At 41.6% G+C, this 22,298-nt stretch overlaps 3 protein-coding genes across 4 annotated transcripts; 2 read left to right on the top strand and 1 right to left on the bottom strand.

The window, feature by feature from the left end:
• The first annotated feature begins 3,435 nt into the window (after window positions 1-3,435).
• agr2 (anterior gradient 2) lies at window positions 3,436-5,398 on the top strand. Its single transcript, XM_053863921.1, has 8 exons — window positions 3,436-3,472; window positions 3,680-3,843; window positions 3,908-3,971; window positions 4,046-4,098; window positions 4,685-4,761; window positions 4,922-4,985; window positions 5,121-5,204; window positions 5,281-5,398. The coding sequence occupies exons 2-8, from the start codon at window positions 3,735-3,737 to the stop codon at window positions 5,328-5,330; spliced, it is 501 nt and encodes a 166-aa protein (XP_053719896.1). The 5' UTR covers window positions 3,436-3,472; window positions 3,680-3,734; the 3' UTR covers window positions 5,331-5,398.
• Window positions 4,325-11,604, bottom strand: tspan13b (tetraspanin 13b). Its single transcript, XM_053863920.1, has 6 exons — window positions 11,368-11,604; window positions 10,440-10,607; window positions 9,631-9,711; window positions 8,585-8,698; window positions 8,398-8,508; window positions 4,325-7,809 (listed from the first exon to the last, which is right to left on the bottom strand). The coding sequence occupies exons 1-6, from the start codon at window positions 11,428-11,430 to the stop codon at window positions 7,735-7,737; spliced, it is 612 nt and encodes a 203-aa protein (XP_053719895.1). The 5' UTR covers window positions 11,431-11,604; the 3' UTR covers window positions 4,325-7,734.
• A 1,414-nt stretch (window positions 11,605-13,018) lies between these two features.
• On the top strand, window positions 13,019-22,029 carry LOC128757881 (ankyrin repeat and MYND domain-containing protein 2-like). 2 transcript variants are annotated; one of them, XM_053863502.1, is made up of 10 exons: window positions 13,019-13,106; window positions 14,229-14,293; window positions 15,329-15,467; window positions 15,537-15,635; window positions 16,331-16,491; window positions 17,736-17,950; window positions 18,119-18,227; window positions 18,376-18,504; window positions 20,521-20,644; window positions 21,697-22,029. In XM_053863502.1, exons 1-10 carry the CDS (start codon window positions 13,040-13,042, stop codon window positions 21,852-21,854), a joined length of 1,266 nt encoding a protein of 421 aa, XP_053719477.1. In that variant the 5' UTR covers window positions 13,019-13,039; the 3' UTR covers window positions 21,855-22,029. The 2 variants fall into 2 exon arrangements, with proteins under 2 accessions (XP_053719477.1, XP_053719476.1); XM_053863501.1 differs by having other exon boundaries at window positions 18,119-18,254.
• The last annotated feature ends 269 nt before the right edge of the window (window positions 22,030-22,298 follow it).

Raw genomic sequence — 22,298 nt, 5'->3', positions numbered from 1 at the left:
TTTACAATGATACTTTAAACTTAACACTGTACTTGTATCTTCTATAGAGTTTATTTAGAAAACATGTATTTTTATTTTATGATATTTATATTTAGACTTACTGTTATTATATTTGTTTTATTCAGAATTTATTTGTACAGTCTTTCCAACTTTCTCAACTGTTAGCATCAAGAGTTTTTTTTTTTTAATTTAGTAAATTTGATGAATACGACTTGCACCTGGTTCTGCTGCTGGTTGGACTTTATTTTGGTTATTGGGTATTTATTTGACGAATAAATATCATTTTTTTTGTTGAGATGGTCTCATGGTTTCATGACATTTGAAAATGTTTTGACTTGTTTATGTCTAAGTAGATTAAATGTGGTTATTGAGCACCAATGAAATCAAGATTCATGAATCAGGTCTATCACTTGAATGGGCCCCAGGTCCATTTGTTCTGGAAAAAGAGGCCCCCAAGCATTATTAAGGAAATACTCAGACTCGCACAACTCAGCCAAATTTGGGGTAATAAATATTTATCTGTGGGTAGTGAAAGATGGATGGCTTAATAGCTGGAACAACAAGGGAAAACCACAGGTCAAGATCTCATTTCAAGCTGTATAATAACATTTGAGGAGCTGGTAATGAGACACAATATTCTCCATAAGAGCTTCTAAATACCTGCTTACCTCAAGTGTGTTTGTACACAGCGAGTGGAGTCCGCATGTGTCTGTGGAGGGAGCAGCAGCCCTGCTAGCAAGTTTCAAGCCAGTGCTATGGTTGCGGAGGCTGAGGTGAGGGTGAAGTGATGGGGTTGGGTCATCTGGACCGGGGTCCTGGTCTGTCAGCCCACGATTCATTTCTCTGCCTGTTTGTTCTTGAACTGTATTGTATTGTTATGGCAACATCTCACAAACATGACCTGATTGAAAACATTGCATGAAGATAACATGGTATAAATGACATGGTTAGTAGTATGTTTAGCCTGATGGCTCATTTGGGTGCTTGGGATGAGTCAGTCATCCAGGAACATTCATTTTCATCTGGCTATATGGAGGAGTCTTGTTGAAACCAGGTTGTTGCATCCTGTTTGTGCTTGGCAGCTGTTTGTTTGTATGTCTGTTGGAGGAGGGTGGTCACATCCGTATTATTAGGGCAGGGCTTGGTGCAGCTGCTGAATGTGATGTGTTTAACCCAGCCCCTAGTTTCAATATTGACCAGGGAAGTGTCAACACGCCCAGTGCTGAGGTATTCCTCAGCTAAGGACACCTCAGCCTTCTTGCATCCTGCTCCAGAACCAACTCATTTCTCACACACTTCCACAGGCCACTCACACTCAGTATTAGACTCACAACTGAATTCATATTCACGAGCAAATAACCTCCAATCGTTTCAACATTTCTACTCAACCTGTTACTATGATTCAAAATTAGGTGCAAGCTAGGTATATTAGTTATATATCATATCATAAAATAGTCATGTGACATGTAAAGTAGCACGTTTACAATGTTTGTAATGTATCAAAGGATTGAAATAAACATTCATGGATTCATTCATTCAGTTACATTAATGTGGAGTATTCATAAATGACCACCTTCATCATCTATTTATATCCACAATTACATCAACGCAATACTCAGAATTTGCTGGTCTGTAATCTCAGCTACAATACAATAGGATTCCATTGTAGCTGTTGGTTGCTGATAATACAAGGGTACGTGCAGTTATACTGGTCAGATGGTTTTAGGTTCAAACCCCAGTGTTGCAAGCAACAGTTTTTGAAAATTGCTGTTCCATTAGGGCTTTCAAAAAAAAGTGTGGAAATTCTAATCAATTGAAGCCAAACCACAGTTAGTTGTACTAAAAATCAAATGTGTTGCTGTGTAAGCGCTTCACCAAAGAAATCCCAGTTTGGAGCAGTCCACAGTTGGATATATCTGGTCCAGTGATCAATGTTTTTCTGCAGCAGCAACGCCTGCGAGTGTGTGTCTCCAGGATGTCAGAGTGATGAATCAGCACTCACACACACACACACACACACACAGTAACAAAGCACCTATTCATGCCAGGGAGGGGACAGAGACACTTCTTTGAAGGAGACGCTAACTACCGACCAAAATCCCTGCCAACCCTCAGTTCGACCATAGCATGCACAAGATCCAAAATTTCCAAAAATGAAATAAAGGTAGATGAGTTAGCTGCAGTGCTCTATTTGTATCCTATTCAAGTGATAGTGTGTAGTGTCACCAAAGCAAGACCAGGACTCTGCGACAGGAATTCGCCCCATCGTGATGTGACAGAGATTACACAAAGGCTACTTGAAAATTCATAAACAAAGACAAACTGCGATTCAAGTTTGATTGTCTCTTCACATCAATCTGAAATGAACCATGGACTCACAGACACCTAGAGGCCAAACTCTGAATGAGACTGGAAACATGGAAATGATGTGAGTAATGACTGGAGCAGCCATTGTGAGCGAGCTGATATAATAGCAGTAGCAGATCAACGGTCAAGGTCTTATCTTCAATACGTTATACATAAGGCGTTATACTGCAATTACAACGCCTTAGATGCTACCTTTTATAAACATGGATGGGAAAATGTTGAAGTCATCTGATCTGAAGCAGGAAAATGAGGTGGACTTGAGGTGCACATGCAGGGAATAAAACGCTATTTGTATTAACATCATGTTGTTACAAATATGGCGCGGCCCGCGACATTTGCCTCAGTATGACTGGATTAAGGTATGGTAGTTCTTTTGAACAACTCTGTGCAATCCCGGAAACAGTTCAAATTTAGTCATGGTCTATGTTGAACGCTACCACATCACTGTAGACACAGCCTCATTACGTTGATGAGATGAAACCTCAAGGTAAAGTGTCAAAGATAGAGTTACTTTTCACTTGAATGAATGAATATTACATACATCCATTGTGAGAAACTATTTGCACAAAACATTTTTTTAACCAAAATGCTAAAACGCAAAACATACCAATAAAAGTGACACCAAATTCACCATTAGGGACCGGGGGACTATGTCAGGCGCTGTTCAAATGGGGGTTAGCGGTAAGACTGAGACAGAAAATGAGTATCAACATAAGAAGGTGATGGGTCAGTGGTGTGATAGCTTTCTCTAAATCCCATTGATTTTTGTCCCAAACAGTGAGAAATCCTTGAATAAGCGTGTCATAAACGTCCATCAAAATTGTGATCGAATTATTTGCATATTTGCGAAAAAGTGGAATTTTAAGTCAGTGCGGCACTTTCCGGATGTGAATCATGGTAGAAATAATTCAACTGTTGATCTTCAAACACCGACCCGCCTTCTACCAGGTTGTTTGACCCGGAATTCCAACCATCACTGATGTATGAAAGGAAGGCGGAGCCAAGCCTGAACAGGTGCTTAAATAGCTGGCAGGTGAAAGTGGAGGTACAGCAACTTCAGGAACTGTGGTCCAGCTCCTCACTTGCCTTTGCTCTCTTGGAACAGGTGAGACACCTTCATTCACTTTCTGTCATCTTATTCTCGTGCCACAGATTTGGAAGCATGGATGACTGATTCTGAGTTTTTGTTCATGGTTGCTTTCTTACTTTAAACGGGAGGCTAGCAGAGTTAAAACAAGTCTAATGTCTGTTCCGGAGAGAATGCATTAATATATGAACTACTGTTGAGTAAAATATCAACCAATTCTTGCAGAGTTCTTCAACTGTCTCCATCAGTCCTCGACAGAAACAACTCTAATCTGGTCAAAATGATCAAGGCTGCTCTGTCTCTGCTCCTGGTCCTGATGGCTGTGTGCGCCACCACCGGCAAATACATGCCCAAATCCGGGAGGCGGGTGCCCCAGACTCTGTCCAGAGGTCAGTGAGGTCATTTACGCCAGCGGCATTATGATGCCAGTAGTTTGATGAACTCTCTTCTCAGGGTGGGGTGACCAACTGGTCTGGGCTCAGACGTATGAGGAGGCCCTGTACTGGTCCAGGTCCAGGTGAGGAACTGCTCCTCCAAAGGATTAGGAAGTCCTATGACTGAGATGCTGACTGAAAGTTTTTCTGTTTGAAGGAACAAGCCTCTGATGGTCCTCTTCCACTTAGAAGACTGCCCACACAGCCAAGGTGAGTTCCTGCGGCCCGCTCAGGCAGATTTCAACAGAAATGTTTTGACAGGGACAATGCACATTTCTGAAAATAGTGCACAATGAATAGCAGAAAACTTTATTCACTTATCACACATTTCCAAAAGGTGGAGTCTGCCCAGAGCAGCAGGAAAATGAATACTTAAAATGGGAATAAATACTTAAAATGTTGAAAGGAGGAGACGAAGAAAAGAAAAAGGGTAGAAAACATGAAACTGGAACATAAAGTAATAACAAATTTCTGCTGTGAAGTCTATTGATATAGATATGACAGGTGGAAGTGAACACTCTTCAACTTTAAAACAGTGATAGTTTGGTGTATTAAAAACAAGTGAAATGCACATACAGCATTATAATACTTGTAAAAAATATGGCGGGGAAATGAGTTTGCATTATTATTCAGGGTAAGGATAAACACTAGAATAGAAGACAGAAGAAAATGTAAATAAGTAAAGGATACATTTACAGTTCATGGCAAATCCTGAAAATCTTTTCTTGGAGCGAGATGATCATTCACAGAATTAGCAGGTGGGTCTGTTGTTGACTGCAACATGTTTCTGCTGCAGCTCTGAAGAAGGTGTTTGCTGAGGACAACGAGCTGCAGAAAATTCTGGATGAAGACTTTGTCGTCATCAACTTGATGGTAGCGTCTTCCTTTAACTCCCTATCACTCATTCATCTTATGACAGTTTCAGTTTGATTACACCTGAGTTAGAACCAGCCTTACAGACTGTCTGTCTAGCATCACTGCAAAATGCCCCAGCTCAGTAGTGTCTGATGTGACCTGTCTCTTTTTGCCACAGTATGAAACCACCGACAAACATCTGTCTCCTGATGGTCAGTACGTTCCCAGGATCATCTTTGTTGGTAAGAACCTTTTTTTTGACTCATAGCAACATGATTTACAACAGCTACATCTTGGGTGCAGGTTACAATAATAATTCACAGAATTTCCAGTAATATATATTCCATGGTCCTGGCTGATTCACTGTCTCTCCGCAGACCCAGCCATGACTGTCAGGGCTGACATTGTGGGTCGCTATGCCAACCGGATGTACGCCTATGAGCCGACTGACATCAAACTCTGTAAGTGCGGGACATGATGGTTGTTGTTATTGGGTTCCTGACACTTTCTAATCTCTCTCTCTCTCTCTCTTCTCAGTGATCAGCAACATGCAGAAGGCAAAGAAGCTGCTCAAGTCTGAGCTGTAAACTCCACCATGACAGAAATTCAACTCATTCTTCCCATCTCCTGTTATTACTGCTGTCCATGTCAAGTGTCTTTTGAATAAATATAAAAGGTTTATTCCCAGCTAAAGGATTCTGATGTTATTCCCTCCGACGATTGAGTGTGTTGCAATGATAACTACTACACTGCTGTGTAGTTATTTTTGAGTCAGAGCAGTGCCACTTTAGGGGCTGATGTTTTGCCTTGTCACAGTTCGAGCAAGATGGCAAAACGGCATAGCAGTAGAAACATGTACAAAGAATCACAAATCAAATGAATGAAAAATGTTGCTGGCACCGTTTAAAATCTAGATGCAAAACTTGTGCATTCTACTTCAGAACTGCAGTAGTGTTTTCTTGTTGGAGACGCTTATGGCAACACAAATGGCTGAAGAGTGTGGAGAGTGTGAAAACAACTGAGATAGTTTGAAGAGAGAAGGCGATCGAAACCTTTTCCCCTTTTCTTTGACTGAGAGACATTACTGAAGAATGTGGTGAACTTTTGACACATCATACATTTGTGACAACAAATCCTGGATTCATCAAGTTAGCATAAGTCAGTTTAATGGACATTTTGAAAGCACTGATGGAAACATGAAGAACATAGCAGGAGCAAAGGCTAATTCACAGTGTAGAAGCCAGAAGTTTGAAATACTTCATTATCAACAACAGGGAACAGTCAGAAAAATGAAATCTGCTGATCTGTTGATTCTCAGTAATGAATGAGTGAATGTTGAAAACAATTCTGGGGGTGGGCTCTTATGTATAACTTGTAGATAAAAGGACTGGTTTGAGAGGACCACTTTTGTCTGCTGGGAAAGGGGTTGTGTTTGTTTAGTTAGGGATGAAAAAAAGAAACACGAGAGCTAATCTAAACAAGCCAAAACACACAAACACAGCTGTAGTTATTACTTCATACAGCTTTATCAAGATACAACAAAGATTGTGGAAGTGAAGAATGCATTGTCGAAGTGTCTTTCCATCAGGGGACCAACATGCATAAACACAGTGATTCTGTTTGGGGGGTCTTTAGAGTATCATTGACACACCTCTGGAAAGATGCATAAATATGCAACATGTAGCAGTTCTAAGTAAATCAAAGCCAAAGCCGGTATCAAGCCTTGGTGACGTCACAGGATGTCGGCACACCTTTGGAATGCAGGTCAAAAAGCTCCTGAGCTTCAGTATCAGAGGGGAAACGCCAAACCATTGCATGACAACTGCATGTTCTAATGGTGCCAGTGAGCATGGAAGCCTGTTCCTCAAACCAAAAGACGAAGAGCGTCATCAGAAATTGGTGAAGCAAGTTTAAAGAATGAGGGACAAGTCGCAACTATCTGGGTTTTGCTGCTTTGCAGGATTATTTTGCCCTGAAAGTTTGCCTCCACCAGAAACAAAATATAAACAAACAGCAAGCTATCATTGGTGAGGAAGTGTCGATACTCACCGGTAAAAGGCAGAGCAAGTCCTACTGCTTACACAAAATTACATTACATACATTAAATGTTTTGAACTGCTGACCCTTCTGAAGAGAGTTTTACATTATCCTTATGTTACCGTTCAGTCCTTCGCTACATGAATCTGCTCTTCTTTCTAAAAAAATGCTGGCAAATCCCTCATTATTCACTGATATCGCCACTACTTTGGACGTTTCAGTGCACAGTGCACCGTTGCTTGGTGCCTCCAGTGACGTCACAAGATGGCAGCTGCGTGTGACCCACGTATGAGGACCTCGTGAGAATCACAATGCATTTCATGGTAGTACATGAAAACGAAATTCTATTGAACTTTCAGTTTTGCATACACGAAATGAAAACACATAATTTCTTCTTTCTAATTGTATTAGTTGATGTCAGTGTTGGTGACAATGTAAGGGGCTTTTGACATTGCAGGTTCTGTCTGGAGACTAAGCTCTTTCAGTTCACAAGTCCAAGATGTGAACACAAGCGAGTCAGGTTTTGGCCTGATCCCGGCAAGAGACCTGCACTTTGTCTCGGGAAACTCTCCACGGGTGGTGAGCTTCTTGCCTCAGGCAACTGCGCTACATGCCAGAGACTACGTGTACAGCGCGACTCCACACAAACATGTTAAATGCCGGGTAGTAAAGGGGGAGAATCGGACCCAGGCCGCCCGAGACAGAACCCACAGTGTGAAAAGCCCCTAAAGCAAAAGGTAAAACAAGCACACACACATATATACAAACAAACACACAGTGTCGCTCACATGTAGTTATGCAGTGAGCTGAGGCGGCTCTTGGCTAACACCAGCATATCTCCGTTCTCACAGCAGCACAAATCCATATCACATTATTAATCCATATCAGAATGTAAAAGCAGATCCTTCTGTCATCCAAGATGTTAAAAAAAAACCTATGAGGTAAAGTGGGGGTTTAAAGGAAGGCACTGGGGTTTGCCCTTGGATCCTTCTGGTTCCTGAAGCGATGAGTGAGCCACACTCCCAGGATCTAACCAAGAGAAAAAAATGAGAATTCTTGGAATCCAAACTGAACAAGAGCAAGGATATGGGCATTTATCACAAAACGCTTCAACGTGATCACGTGTAAAGCGGGCCCCGTGACTATTTGTTTAGTCAGCAGTTTACGGTATGAAAACATCCAAAGCTCTTTTGTTTTGCAACTGTCATGGAAAGAACTTTGCAAAACTGTCTTTATTCTTCCCACAATGGGGAATGATGTAAGCCTTAAGTATCAAGTGAGTGAAATTTACTTATACACATTTTAATACCTCATACACAAGGTTCTAGAAGTAGACAAGACTTTCACTGGTAGTTGTTATTTTCGGTCTGTCAGTGCCGCAGCACACATGGAAACTATGAAATGAAAACGCCTCTGCACATAATGAAAAAATTATGCGACTCACTGGGATCTATTAAACTACTAAATGTAGTACCCCTTGTCAGAGTGTTGTGGAGACAAACCCTGCATCTGACACAAAACGGTGGCCTCACCCTGATTATCGCCATCTCTGTGTCTGTGTCGTTTAGTTAGAAGCATCACTTTACTGTTGTCACATGTTGCAGAAGAAGCACTCACCTCAGTGAAACTGAAGAAGAGTCCGATCCCACCCACAAACTGTAGTGCTTCCCCAGCATGGGCTTGAATCTTGTCTGCACATGGCACACATGCACGGTTCGGGAAACAGGCCTGTGGCAGAGCCAGATAGTTCATCACTTGTGATGAGAGGCCTTGCTACAGGTGAACAGTGAAGCTGCGAACTCACTGCAGCACAGGTGCTGTTGAAATCCACCTTCTTAAAGCCACAGCAGTTCAGGTTCTTCTCGACATCTCTCTGGGTGTTGGGGGAGTTATTCCAGCTGACCTCCAGCAGCTCCTCCTGCAGCACAGCCACATGGACATACATAGCCAGATGCACTTGGTTGTTGAGCACCACAAAATCACAAGATGACCGCCTAACTTGGAGTCAGACAAGACATGATGGAGGTGGAGAGAACTGAACAGGCAGGTTTCTACAGCTAGTGCATTCTCAGGTGGGTCTTTGAGATGAAGCCATCTCTGTAGGGGCCAACTTCAGGTCCTGTGAGATGAAGATCCCAGCTAGATCTCCACCATTGGCACTGTGCTTTTCCAGATGCGGGAACTGGGGCATCTTCTGAAGTCCACTTTAATACTGCCACTATTTTGAGTGTGTTCAGTTCCAGATGGTTCTGTCTCCAGCAAAGAGCCAACCCGGACCCAGACTCTCTTTTGTCCTGTGGACTGGAAGCAGGACACTTCCTCTGGCATGCAGTCATTAGACACCAGTTTCTCACAGGATGTGACGTCAACAAATGTCACAGCTGTCAGGCTGTAGTCACTTGATCATAATGCCACAGATCTTGTGGAAAACCAATCTGCAACGTACCATTAAACTGCTGGGGTTAATTTGCCAACACTCCACAGAGGGACTGCTTCAAGGCATGTGGTTTATTTCTTTGCTCTTGTTGCCCCCATATGACCTGAATGGTATCTGCTTTGTCTGTGTCTAGGACCACCACACATTACAAGCGATCAAACCTGTCTTCTCGCGTCATCTGACATAGAAGAAGCCACTCTCAGTCGACTGAAGGATAGGTTTTACAATTCATTATTGGAAGACAAAAAAAACATCACTTTTGCTTGATAACTAATGGCCACTGATGCAAAAAACAGCTATACTACGGCTATAATAATAATACCTACAGACACAGATTCATAATCACCATCTATTATGACTATGTGGAAAGCACTGTATTTGCACTCTGAAGTGTAGTAAAATGCATTACTTACCTGCTGCTGACGGTTAATGGCCAAACATGCACTGGAAACAGCAAACTGCACAATAAACACCATGAACAGGATGATCATGTACTAGGATTGACTGTTAGGGAAAAAACAGGGAACAAAAGACGGCAAGCAGGGGGACAGTCTAACTGACTACATGTCTGAATCAACCAGCAATTCAAGAAATGACTGATATATATAATATAATATAATATAATGTAGTATAATATAATGTATTATAATATAATATAATATAATATAATATAATATAATATAATATAATATAATATAATATAATATAATATAATATAATATAATATAATATAATATAATATAATATAATATAATATAATATAATATAATATCATATCATATCATATCATATCATATCATATCATGAAACTTATTGTCTCCACTTTAGCGCCACATTCTCTCCCACCCTACTGCTGGCAGCTAGCTTACACACAGACATGAATGACAGATCCAACCCCTGACCGATGGGGTGTGGAAGTTCAGTGTGGCAAAAACAGAAACAAAAAACTTTGCAATAGTCACATTCATTCTGGCAGAAATTGAATGGTTTCATAATGAAAATGTAAGTGCAGTCTAAGTTCATTTGGGATTGCTTACTTTAAATCCATCCCCAAAGCCAAAACAATGAAGTTGACAATTTCAGTCCAACATGCTAACAGGGCGAGCATTTGTTTGGACGGAGCAAATTTTCCAACTCATCTAAATAAGAATAACAGAAGACAAATGAAGTACGTACGATGCATTTCCAAAGCCGACGGCAGGACCATAACACTAAAGGATACGAAAAACAGCAGGACCTGGTGGTGCTTCATTGCTCCCACCAGTCCGGCAAGAGCCACAAAGAAGAGGAAGACCCCCACTCCGATGACTCCTCCCACTACCTGGAAGCTGGAGACCAGACCGAACCACTTGCCCCATGCAGCGATGCCGATCATCAGAAGACCAACCATCTGTAACACAAGAACCAGCATCTCTGTCAAGGTGGATCACTGTCCAATAGACAAGCAAATTTGGACTAAACTACAGTAGGTTGTTGTACGGGTAGAAGCAAAGATGTTCCGGCTTGAAGTACAACATTAGCAGGAACTGTCAATTGATACTTGGAAAGAATGATTCTACTCATGATGTTAATTTCACCATGACAAAATCAACTTCACCTATGAAATGTATAAGCAGCTTATTGCTAAAAAGAAAAGGAAAACACACAGCAAGTTGCTGTGGCTCGGTCACAGCATGACAAACATTCTAAATAGTTATATCTAAATAGTACATATCTGTGGCCACAAGCTTCTCAACACAAGTTGAGGAGTTGTCTTCCTGATCCTGACATATGTCAAAGTCCAATGTGAGCTCACCGTGAAACTCTTCAGACGGGTTCAAAGGTTCTCGCTTTAAGTTTTAGTAATACTTTTGAATTCCCACAGTTTAGGCGTTGGAAGCCTCTCTGAGACACGAGACAAAGAACGGACTTCCTCTGCTGATGAACGGAAATGTCAGTCTTTGGAGAACTGGACCAGAACTCGGGGGTCAGGATGAAACTGTGCTCTGTTTGCGGCATGGATGTGGACGATCATCTGATCCTGCGCTGAATTATTGATCCCTGGCCCCACACCTGCTTTTCACGGCAGCATAGTTCCATCACCACACTTCACCAAGAGGTGATCTGGGAGAGTAAGAGCGGTCCATATGTTCAATTCCGGCGCTACTCACCATGTACAAGATGTTGATGACGCAGAGTAAATGTTTGGAGCAGGTGTATCCGGCGCAGCACATGTTGGACGTTCAGAACCACCCAATTCCTCGGACAATGCAATTGAAAATAAGTACGACAATTCTTCGCGATCAGTTACCGAGCTAGCGACCAACACTTGAGCTTCCGTGTTGGATACCGGCGCACCGTTCGGTCGAACCTGGATGAACGCGGGGAGAACAAGTGTCAAGTCAGAGGCAGGCTTTTCCGGAAATGGGAGTAGTGACTTTCAAAAAATAAAAGGAAGCCTGTTCTGTCTGGCTCATATTGTAGCGCAATGTATACCGGAAATGGGAGATGCGACTTGTTTAAGTTCAAGACTTTCGTCCGTACAGTTATAATGCCGATAATCCATCATACCAACGCAATGAAGGTGTTCTAAACTCCTTTTCTCCCATTTACGGTTGTCAATGCATTGCGTATGTTATGTTGTGATGGAGATCATTTGGTTGGCTAAAGTATGACAGAATTGTTTTAATAAAACAAGAAAAACCTTTGTCTCACAAGAGAGGAATTTCCACATCCCAGCAGCATAATTGGACATTATGACATAAATGCTAAGAAAAAATAAATAAATAAATAAGCAATTACAAAACAAACAAGCAAAAAAAAAACAAACAAAAAAAAAAACCCCTTTATGAGCTATGCATAGTATTTGCTTCAAATGAGATTACACACAATTCCATTTTGGGATTCAGTCTATACCAGTTTCATTGATGTCAACCTCAGGGTTCGTCAAGAAAAGTTATTTTAACCCGAATTTCAATAAGAAAAGATCTATGCACGCATGGCAGAACTATGGTTTTCTGACTGGGTGCAGGATTGACCTTGGTAAAGTATCCATAACGTGCCACAAGATTAGTTATCTTTCATGTAGAGTTATTATTCTCGAGTGTACGAATGTTGTGAGTTAGAATTAATTTTTATCTGAATGTATATAGACAGGTAAAACAGCACCAGTTTTTTTTTTCCGATGAGTCGATGCCAAATTCAATTCTGAAGTGCTGTGCTTTCAAGTTATTTTCGTTTACAGATTTAGTGACAGCGTTTTTATTTTATTTGAATGCCTTCGATGTGACACTGTGAAAGTGGAATGAAAAAGCTACATTTCCCCCCAATAACCAGTCGTCTTGCAATCTCTGCAACATCAAAAGAATAAAGACAACTTGTACTCCTTGTTTTGTTACTTGGATCAGGTTTCCTCTCATAGACATAGTGGTTACTTAGGGATGCAGAGAATTTGGCCGCTGAATATTTTGAGCAAAAATGCATTTCAGCACGGAAACTGCACTGTCAATACAGGACGTATAAAATGATGGTATTAATACAGCCGGAGGTTTTTCTACGCGTCTGACACAGACCCGTGGGTCGTGGGACGTTTAAAAGTGAAATATGACGAGGGAGTACATCGCATTTTCATGCATCTAAAATGGTTTTAGTAGTAAATATAACATTGTCAAGGTGACGATTATACGTAGCTATGGAAAAACAGTCCCCAGTTGGTGTGGGAGAAGCACCCCCACCCCATGTTTCTTCGTTGGTCTCTTCCAACTTTCACTTCATTCAGACTTTGCTGTGAATCAGGTTATTCACAGCTCAGTTACAAACAGTAGGACGGACGCTAGGGTCAGGATGGCTGCACCACAGAAAGGAGATCTCTCAGCATCCGAAAGAAAGATCCTACAAGTTATTGCTGCTGGTAAGTGACATTCTAATATAAGCATTAAATCATTAGCTTTTGTTTTAGTTTGTTTTAGTTTCAGTCAACAGTGTTTACATGAGGACAACACTAATACATTGACTCAATAAGAGTTGCCAAATTCTCAGATCAGAATTTCAAAGTTTTATGAATGAATATGCAGAAGCAGGAGTAATTAAGACATAACTCTGATACTGATAACGTGATGTTTTTGAGAGGGAACTCTCAACTTTCTTCCACCATTGTCAGACTTCTTGTTCTAATTACATGCGGGTTTTTTAGAGGTCATTTGGAGATAAGGTGCAACTATAGAGTGCATGGATGACTTGATATTACTGAGGTGGTTTTACAGTAACTACTTATATTGCTCTGTGAGTTTCACTAAAAAAGTTTTTAAAAAAGTATTGCCTTCATTTAATGTACATTTAGCAAAGATACAAAAAGTCTTTTTAAATTGCTATTTATCACAAGTTAATCATGGTTGTAGTGTGATTCATTGCAATTACATTTTTTAATCAATTGAGAACCCCACACTGTTCTAAAAGTAATTTAGAGGAAGATTTTATCAGTTCCAGACAACGCTTTCCTCATGCAAACAGATAGAGATCCAGTCTCCTCCAACAACCCAGCAAAACAGCTCTGAAGAGGGTCAACAGCATGCTTAAAGACTGTAAAAGACAAGCCCTAAAAACAGCACTGCAATGATGGAGAACACACTCAGAAATGGTGCTCATGTTTCTTTGGCTGCTAGTGCATACAGGCTCTCTTGTACAAGTGTGTGAATTAAAATATAGTCAGCTATGTCTCTCTTAATTCTGCTGAAAGTCCCGGTATGAAATATAAATGTATAAAACAAAGGGTGAATGAAAAAGAGCCCTTTTCATAGCAAAGATGGAAATAGGAAAGACAAACACTCTGTTATAGCTATAGTTCAGTGTCAAGTGCAGCGTTTATTCGTACAAGCAAGAGCTTGATCATTGCTGTGGATGGTACGGAAGATCATTCGAAACGTGCGTGTGTTAATCGTGTGTCAAAAATATCAGTGACTCACTAGAGTTGCCATGTTTTAGCGTGGTCATTTTGACAGCCCTGATTTGGATTCAATATGTTCTCTGTGTGCAGGCGACGTTCATGAAGCAGCGCAGCTTCTTTCCTCAAACGAAATGAGAATCAACTGTCTGGATGAGGTATGAGAGCGTCTTTAGTGGGACAGATACACACAAATACTTACTTGAGTTCATCAGCACTATTCGAGGGTTCGCTTTATGACAACACAATCTTACATGCGGAGAGAATGAGCTGAAGAAGAAACAGTTTTAGTGGCGTAATTTTAAGTATTTGCATATTTCAGTGTTGTGACATCATTAGGTGATGTGTACATAAATACATATTTTGGTTCCTTATTTTTTGGGGGGGGGCCCAAATCTGTGAGCTTTGTGTTATTTACTGTTTCAAATTGCTTGGTTCCCTGCCGCACTATGAAAATCCCAGCCCCAAAGCAAGCCTCCACCAAACAGTCAAACCAGGTGTTGCCAGTCGATAATGCGACTACTTGTATAAAAGAACTTAGTTCTTGACTCGCTGAAGGTAGTGGTCTGACAGTCAGCTTGAGTGGCTGACAGGATGTCAGTCGTGCATGTGTGGTACTGAAGCCCACCCACAGAGAACACACACTTATGTCAAAGCAGCATATGTTCTCCATTGTGGTGAGGTCTGGTGAAGTGCTATGGGACTGGCGTCCCCCTGACACACAATAGACACTACATGTAGGGACCAGGCCCTGTCAGAGTCAGCTGTGAGGAGCTGACACACTCATTTACACTCCCAAGCATTTAAAATGCTTTCACCTCCCACTAAAGGAACATCTCACTTGAAGGCGCAACTCTTTTGTTGAACCAAGAATGAGCTTCACTTAAGTTGCTAAAATATTGTAATGGAAAGAACATGAATTGTTGTTACTGCTTGCATGTCAACTCCTTTGTCTGAGAATTTGAATTCATCTGGACAGAATAGTTTTTGCATGACTTTGATCCCCATAACGTTTTATCAAGGTTTCATTGGTTCATAAGAATCTTCTTCATGTTATCAATGAATGTTGATATTTCATAAAGTCCAAGCAATCATGTCAAAATGATGTAATGTACACTCAGATCTGTGTTTTGGGTGCTTGGTCCCCAAGACAAGTGTGAACGAAACCAACGCAGCTGCTTGTCTCCCACTAGAATGGTATGACTCCTCTGATGCATGCAGCCTATAAGGGGAAGGCAGACATGTGTAACCTCCTACTGCAACATGGAGCTGATGTCAACTGCAACCAGCATGAGTATGGATACACTGCACTGATGTTCGCTGGTCTCTCAGGTACTGAACAACTGATATGTCGGAATTTTCTTAGATCTGTCATTGAATTGCGTAAATTTCACATCCAAGGAAAGAAGGACATCACTTCTATGATGCTGAACGCAGGAGCTGAGACCGACCTGGTCAACTCTGTCGGGCGCACTGCTGCTCAGATGGCAGCTTTTGTAGGTGGGCGACGTCTGGATTACATCCTCACCGTGCACATCATGCCCACCATAAACATCAGCATCATTGCATTCTTCCTCAATGCCATCCTGTCACTGCTACTTCCAGATTTCTTTATCCTGTTTTTCACAAGTGCTGTCTGAGGTCCTAAAAGTTGCTTATTAGGATGCGTTCTTGTATCTAAAGCATGTATTCGTTCAACTGATGTTGTTGTAGCCTCTCTGCCTATGATACTTTGCACCTGTTCTCATGCTCTACTGAGGACTCAATATATCTGCAGGTAATTCTCACCATCACCAAGGTCGCTCATTTGAGTTTGGACCAGGCTGGAGAGTTTCATCTGTGTTTCTGAGACACCTCAGCACTGAGTGACTTAGCAAGACATTTTCAAATAGTCAGTGTAATCCCTCTGTCTCATCCTGGGTGTGACCCACTGCCTCCCTCTATCAGCATCTGATCTGGTTTGCACATTTAGAAACAAACTCACTTCAACAACACTGACCAACATGGTTGCCCTGTGTTTTATTTTCACTGGGGACTTTTTCATGCTTCTTAGTTAGTACCCAACACGATAGCAGACAATCACGTGATGCATGCTGACTTTCCTTCTCTCGGACACATAAGTCCTACATACAGCAAGGCTTCCGACCCTACCGGAAAAAGGACTTGACAAGAAAGTGTCTCCTCTCGTCCTCTAGGTCAGCACGACTGTGTAACAGTCATCAACAACTTCTTCTCACCAGCCAGGCTGGACTACTATACCCGACCACAGGGACAGGAGAGGGAGCCCAAGCTCCCCCCCAGACTGGCTGGGCCCCTGCACAAGATCATCATGACCACCAATCTCAACCCAGTGAAGGTGAAGTCTGTTCATTTTCAGTTGGACTTTAGAGTCCCTTCTCTCGAAGAGGGCTGACTCACATCTGATGTGTGGTAGATTGAACCAATGTGAGCCGTTGCTTGAACGATTAATGGACTCAAGTGGTAGATCAGTTAGCTTCTGTGTTTTCATGAGGATGAAACCAGTCTACCTAAAGAGGCTGTGCTGTATGAATAAGGTTCGGAATGTATAGTCATTGGGTACTCTGCGGCTTAGTGGTTAGCACAGAAACCATCCTGGTTCTGATTGTTGCATTTTATTAGCCAACAAATTTTCACTGGATATATACATTTTTATTGCATAACCTTGACTTTTGATAAAAAAACAAACAAACTGTGATTCATCAAACAATAAACTGCAAAGTCTGAAATCCAAGACAGAAGGGAAACCTAAATGGGAGCTACTTTATATACCTGCTCTTCTAGTCTTCATTTGAAAAATAACTGTACTATTGGGAAATTATTAAAAAAAAATGTTGAAAATATTATTACAAATAATATTGAGAAATTGGGAGGAAGATGTTGAAGTTGGAACTGCCAGGCAGAAGGTGGAGAGGAAGGCCAAAGAGGAGATTTATGGAGGTGGTGAAGGAGGACATGAGGTCTGTAGGTTTGAGAGAAGAGGAAGCAGAGGACAGGGTGAGATGGAGGAGGATGATCCGCTGTGGTGACCGCTGAAGGGAGAAGCCGGAAGGAAAAGAAGAAGAAGGAGAAGTATTTTCAGTTAAATGTATTATGTTATCGTGTCAGACAAAATACAGAATACATATAACAAAAAACAGTCTTGAACAGACCTGAACAGGTGCAGCTGCAAACATTAACATCACACTCGGGTTTTTTAAGCACCAGGGAGAATATTGCTGTGTTCTTTGTAATCCCTCAAATCAGAGGTCGGTCTAAAGTGCTGACGTTCACACATAATAAAACAGGAAGAACACATTGCTGAGCAACAATAATACAGAACACTGAACTGTTGCTTGTTGTTTCAGGTAGTTCAATAAATGAAATGGATCCATCAACCACTGAACAGAAAGCAAGCACATTGCCATTGGTGCATAATTTGACACCCTGCATTTGATATTATCAACAGGTGTTGATAGATAGTTCTTAAAGAATTGTGTATAAGTGAACAGCATGGAGGTGATGTTTCATCAAGCTACTTTAGGCCAACTATGATGTGTGCGTTCATCTAGCACTGATCCAAATGGGTGTTTGATCTGACAGATAGTCTTGCTGGTGAAGGAGGACCCTGTGCTGGTCGATGTTACAGCATTGGAGAAGTGTCAGCTGGTGCTGGATCTACTATGTGAACAGTGTGTGAAGCAGCAGGACATGAATGAAGTTCTGGCCATGAAGATGCACTACATCAGCTGTGTGCTACAGAAGTGTCGGGCCTTCCTGCAGAAACAGGATGACAAGCTGGATTTACTGGTCAAAAGGTAGAGTCTACTGAACATCCCATTGATTTGCCTCCACTGGGGCCAAGAACCTCAGCTTCTCATTTGTACTCTGTTGTCAAATATTATTTTATTTGACTCCATTTTCATTTTCCTGTCAATTTCTCATACTGATATTTGTTTTTTTTTTGCCTTTGATTCCCTCACAAGTCTATTGAGGGGGAGAGATAGTGATGGCTTCCCACAATACCAGGAGAAGTTTATTCGAGACTGCATTGGGAAGTTCCCTTACTGTGAAGCCACTCTTCTTCAGCAGCTGGTGAGCAGCCTTGCACCAGTAGAGATTGTAAGTGAAGAATGTTCCAGAGAACACAGGTGTAGCGTGACATCTTCCACAAACCAACTGCTTTAGGGATTCACATTCATGTGGGATATCTTTAATATGGTTGATAAACTTATGTTCCCAGGGAAACAGCCCGACAGCATTCTCGGTGCTAACACAGGCACTGACCGGTCAGATGGCTTTTGCAGACGCCAACTACTGTGCAACATGTGGAGAGAGAGGAGCTGACAGGAGGTGCTCCCTTTGTAAAGCAGTAAGTATGTGCAGTGACATTAACTGTTGAGTTTAAAAGTTACACCATTTCATGAGACAAAATGATAAAAAAAAATACATTATAACAGACAATTGTGAAAATTATTTGCGGTGGAGTGAAGTCAAATAGTGGGCAGTGAAATACATATGTATATAATGTATAATAATGCATATACGTTGGATGTTTCGCTAATCCACAAGGAGCCGCTGAAGTGTCATGGGTGAGAGAGAGGAAAACAAAAACAAGACACATTCTCCTTTGTATAAAATTCTTCCTCAAAGAACCATTGCTGTGGCTGGCCCACAAAGACAAAGGGCTACCTGGGACGCTCCAGCAGCTGTCAGTGACGGGGACTGTGGCGAGGTGACTGGGTGGCAAAAGAGAGCCAGAGAGGCACGAGAATGGGGATGAATACTGCTTTTAGTGACTCGGTTCATTGAATCCTGTACACTGAAATGAACATGTAAATAGAATAATTGACTTAACTGGATGTAAATATTTTGCTATTATATATTGTGTAATTTACCGCCTAAATAAAGTAAAATATCATGACCATAAAATATCTGACCATTAAAATGCACAGCATTCTGATGCCTTAATAGTGGGAGGCAATATTATTTAAAATGATCAATAGGATGCCATCTTTATTTATTAATTTAATTTGTTGTTTGATTTTCACATGAATAAATCTAAACTATAAAAACAACTCAACACTATCAGGTGGCAAGACAAAGTAAAACACATTGAGGAAGCAGAAAATGTCCATCAAAAAAATAAGGGCCACAACATGTTCACCGCTACTCAAGTAAGTGAAAACATATCTATAAATATATCAAAATAAAAGTCAAACACAAGCACCTCATTCAGCCATAATGTGTGGGTTCCATGTCAGGCACAAAAACTTAAAGTATGAACAAGTGTCTGAATTGTGTACCATCAGTCTTCAGAAATCACGTCCCCAATCCTTTCCCCCAAAAAAGTCTTGATCCCATCCAGATACGTTGAGGTTAGATTCTTGATTCTGTTGTAGTTTTGTTTAATGCCTTCATCACTGAGGTCTGAGAGAGAAAAACATTTAAGGAGGTTTTATTGAGTAAATTCGGAAACTGACTATATGTTATATGAACAAAAGTGCATATTTTCAAATATTTGAAAAAATGTTTTTCAAGACGCCATTTGAGCATGTAACAGGTCATCAGTGAAATGTAAGAAGATAAATAAAATTCTCAAATAAAAACCAATCAAGACGTTGACAATGGAGAGTATGGATCCATCTGTGGTGTCTTCTTCGTCTATTTATTTTTGAGAAAAAAAAAACATGCATTCCCGGTTGCATGTACTGTCTACAATGTCTACAATCTAGTCCAATCAAACAACAAAAGAGCACCTGGAATATGTAGCTGCTTGTTTTTTGATTTACAAGAATTCATATTTTAGGAATCAATTCATTAAACAACTAGGCATAGGGCCCTGGGCAGCAGACGGCACATTCATAGTCAAGCTAGATGCTCTATGACACGGCTGCTGTGCCACACCTTTAAAAATAAAACTAACTTAGTGATGAGAAAAATCTGTATCTGCTCATGTGCAAAATTGAACAAATCGCTCCCTGAGACAACTCTTGGTCCCAGTTCATTTGAAAGATCTGTTTAAATGAAATCAAATCACACTTTCGACATCACCACACTGCTGAGTGAAAATCACTTGGAGGCTATCTGAAGGATGGGTGATTGAGAGCTGCGGCTGGTTGTGGCTAGTAACTGCATGAATAGATATGAACTTGAAGTCGTGCACCCCGCATACGAAACCAGAAATAGACACTGCAACTCATTAGTCATTGACATCACAGTCATTCTGCCATGTGAAAAAGTCCAGAAAGCAATGAAAACTAGCCCCTGAGACGTGGAGGAAATGGAGGATGTTATTCTTGTGATTTCTTTTCATGCCTCACAGCTATTACTTGCATGTTAGTAGTATGTTTTTATACTCTCGTGTTTGTGCTTGTATTCTTTTCAGGTGACTTATTGCAATTTGGTGTGCCAAAAGCTTCACTGGTTTACCCACAAAAGGATGTGCAGATCGATGCAGGAGCAGGACACGTCACAGGACTGTGACGCGCCTCGCCTGAAGGAGCTTAAAGGTGAGGGCCAGTTGTCCGAAGCACCGATGAAGAAGTCTCACCTGCACCTGCAAAGTATGCCAGAGAAAAGTGATAATGAAGGTCATCGGGAATGCAATGCTGTGTAGCCACCTTGTCTGGTTTGCCCATGTGGAGACAAGCTTGCAAGGTACACAACGCAAGACTCTGGACCCTTTGAACGAAACCTCCATTGGAAACAATCTCCTTCTGCAAACAGGTGTCTGTGAATGGACTCCCCAGGAGTACTCTCTAGTCAGCTTTGGCAATGGGAGCCCCCTCTAGCCATAGCTGGCACTGCACATGGGTCATGTTACGGAGCCGACCCATACAGCTGTCCACTACCTCCGGGTCTGGAATGATGGTCTTTCGATGGCACTATTGATCCTGCTGGCGGAGACAACATTACATTGTTAGGATGCGGCTTTATCCAGGGCTGGTGGTGAGGTGGCGCCTGTTGCTTCAGATCGAGCCCTGGGAGTGAGGATGCCTCTCATGAATGACGAGGGTCCTGGAACCCCATGACCCCAGTCGATGCCCTTCACTTGGCAGTAGCACAGTACAATAGCAACAGCCGGCCGAAAGCCAGGGGAAACATGAACTCGTGCTGTGAGAACCTCAGAGAGTCATTGACAGCTTGTTTTAACACACAGCCACAAGGCATCACAGCCTCGAACATCAGCATTTATGACAGTAGTGGAGTGTAGCGTTGCTCAACAAACCCATAGCATTCTGAAAAACTCAGGTAGCTAGAGTAGCCTCTTCAGTGCATGAAGGAAATTAGAAGGCGAGGCACTGGAGTGCACTTCCTTTTATAGAATGCTATGCAGTCCCCTGATGAGTGGCATGTACATGGCCTTTTCTTCAGTACCGGTTCCTCTGCCGTGATAGCACTCATCACAGAGGAGGTTTGGTTTTGAGGCGACAGCCCTGGAAGCTATTTTCAGCGCCTGACTTTTACCAAACACTTCATTGATTCATATAGACTCCTATCTGATGACTGACAGACATTTAAACGTGTTTTTAATTGACGGATCCATTTCTTTCAATTGTAGATGACGAGAGCGACCTGGTGCTGGAGACGGCCAACTTTCTACAGGAGCTTGTCCTGCGGGCAGAGGAGAAGGTGGCGGCGGCAGCAGGAGGCTGTCCGGCAGAACTGCTGTCATATCCATCCACCTCTGAGCAGGGACCATCCTCCTTTCATGGCTGACACGTCATGTTCATCCCAGCGTTAACCTTCGCGCTTGCATCAGATATATATACATTTCTTTTTAGTTTAGACTAGTCATACACATGAATGCATGAAAACCAGTTGAAATAGTGTGCAAATGTATTTGATACAGTCGTATATTCTGATGTAATAACTGCAAGTGTCCCTTTCACATCAATGACATAATAAAAACTTAATAGCTTAATAGAAGATAATGTTGTTAAATGATTGAAAGCTGCATTTAAAACAACTTTGGCAAGATTGCAATGGCAGATCAAGGTGTAGGGAGTTGAACACCTCAAAGCTTTAATCCAAAAACCAAATAGTGAGTTTGATGTGTTGAGAGAAAGGCACCTGAAGAGGCAGTGGAACGTGTCCTAAAACAATTGTTACTTTGTGTTGGAGTAAAGAAAAACACAATCAAAGAATGCTCTGACCCTTAAA

The sequence above is a fragment of the Synchiropus splendidus genome, chromosome 4 (assembly GCF_027744825.2).
Source record: "Synchiropus splendidus isolate RoL2022-P1 chromosome 4, RoL_Sspl_1.0, whole genome shotgun sequence".
In the NCBI taxonomy this organism is placed as follows: Eukaryota; Metazoa; Chordata; class Actinopteri; order Syngnathiformes; family Callionymidae; genus Synchiropus; species Synchiropus splendidus.
This window is presented reverse-complemented; position numbering and strand designations above follow the sequence as displayed.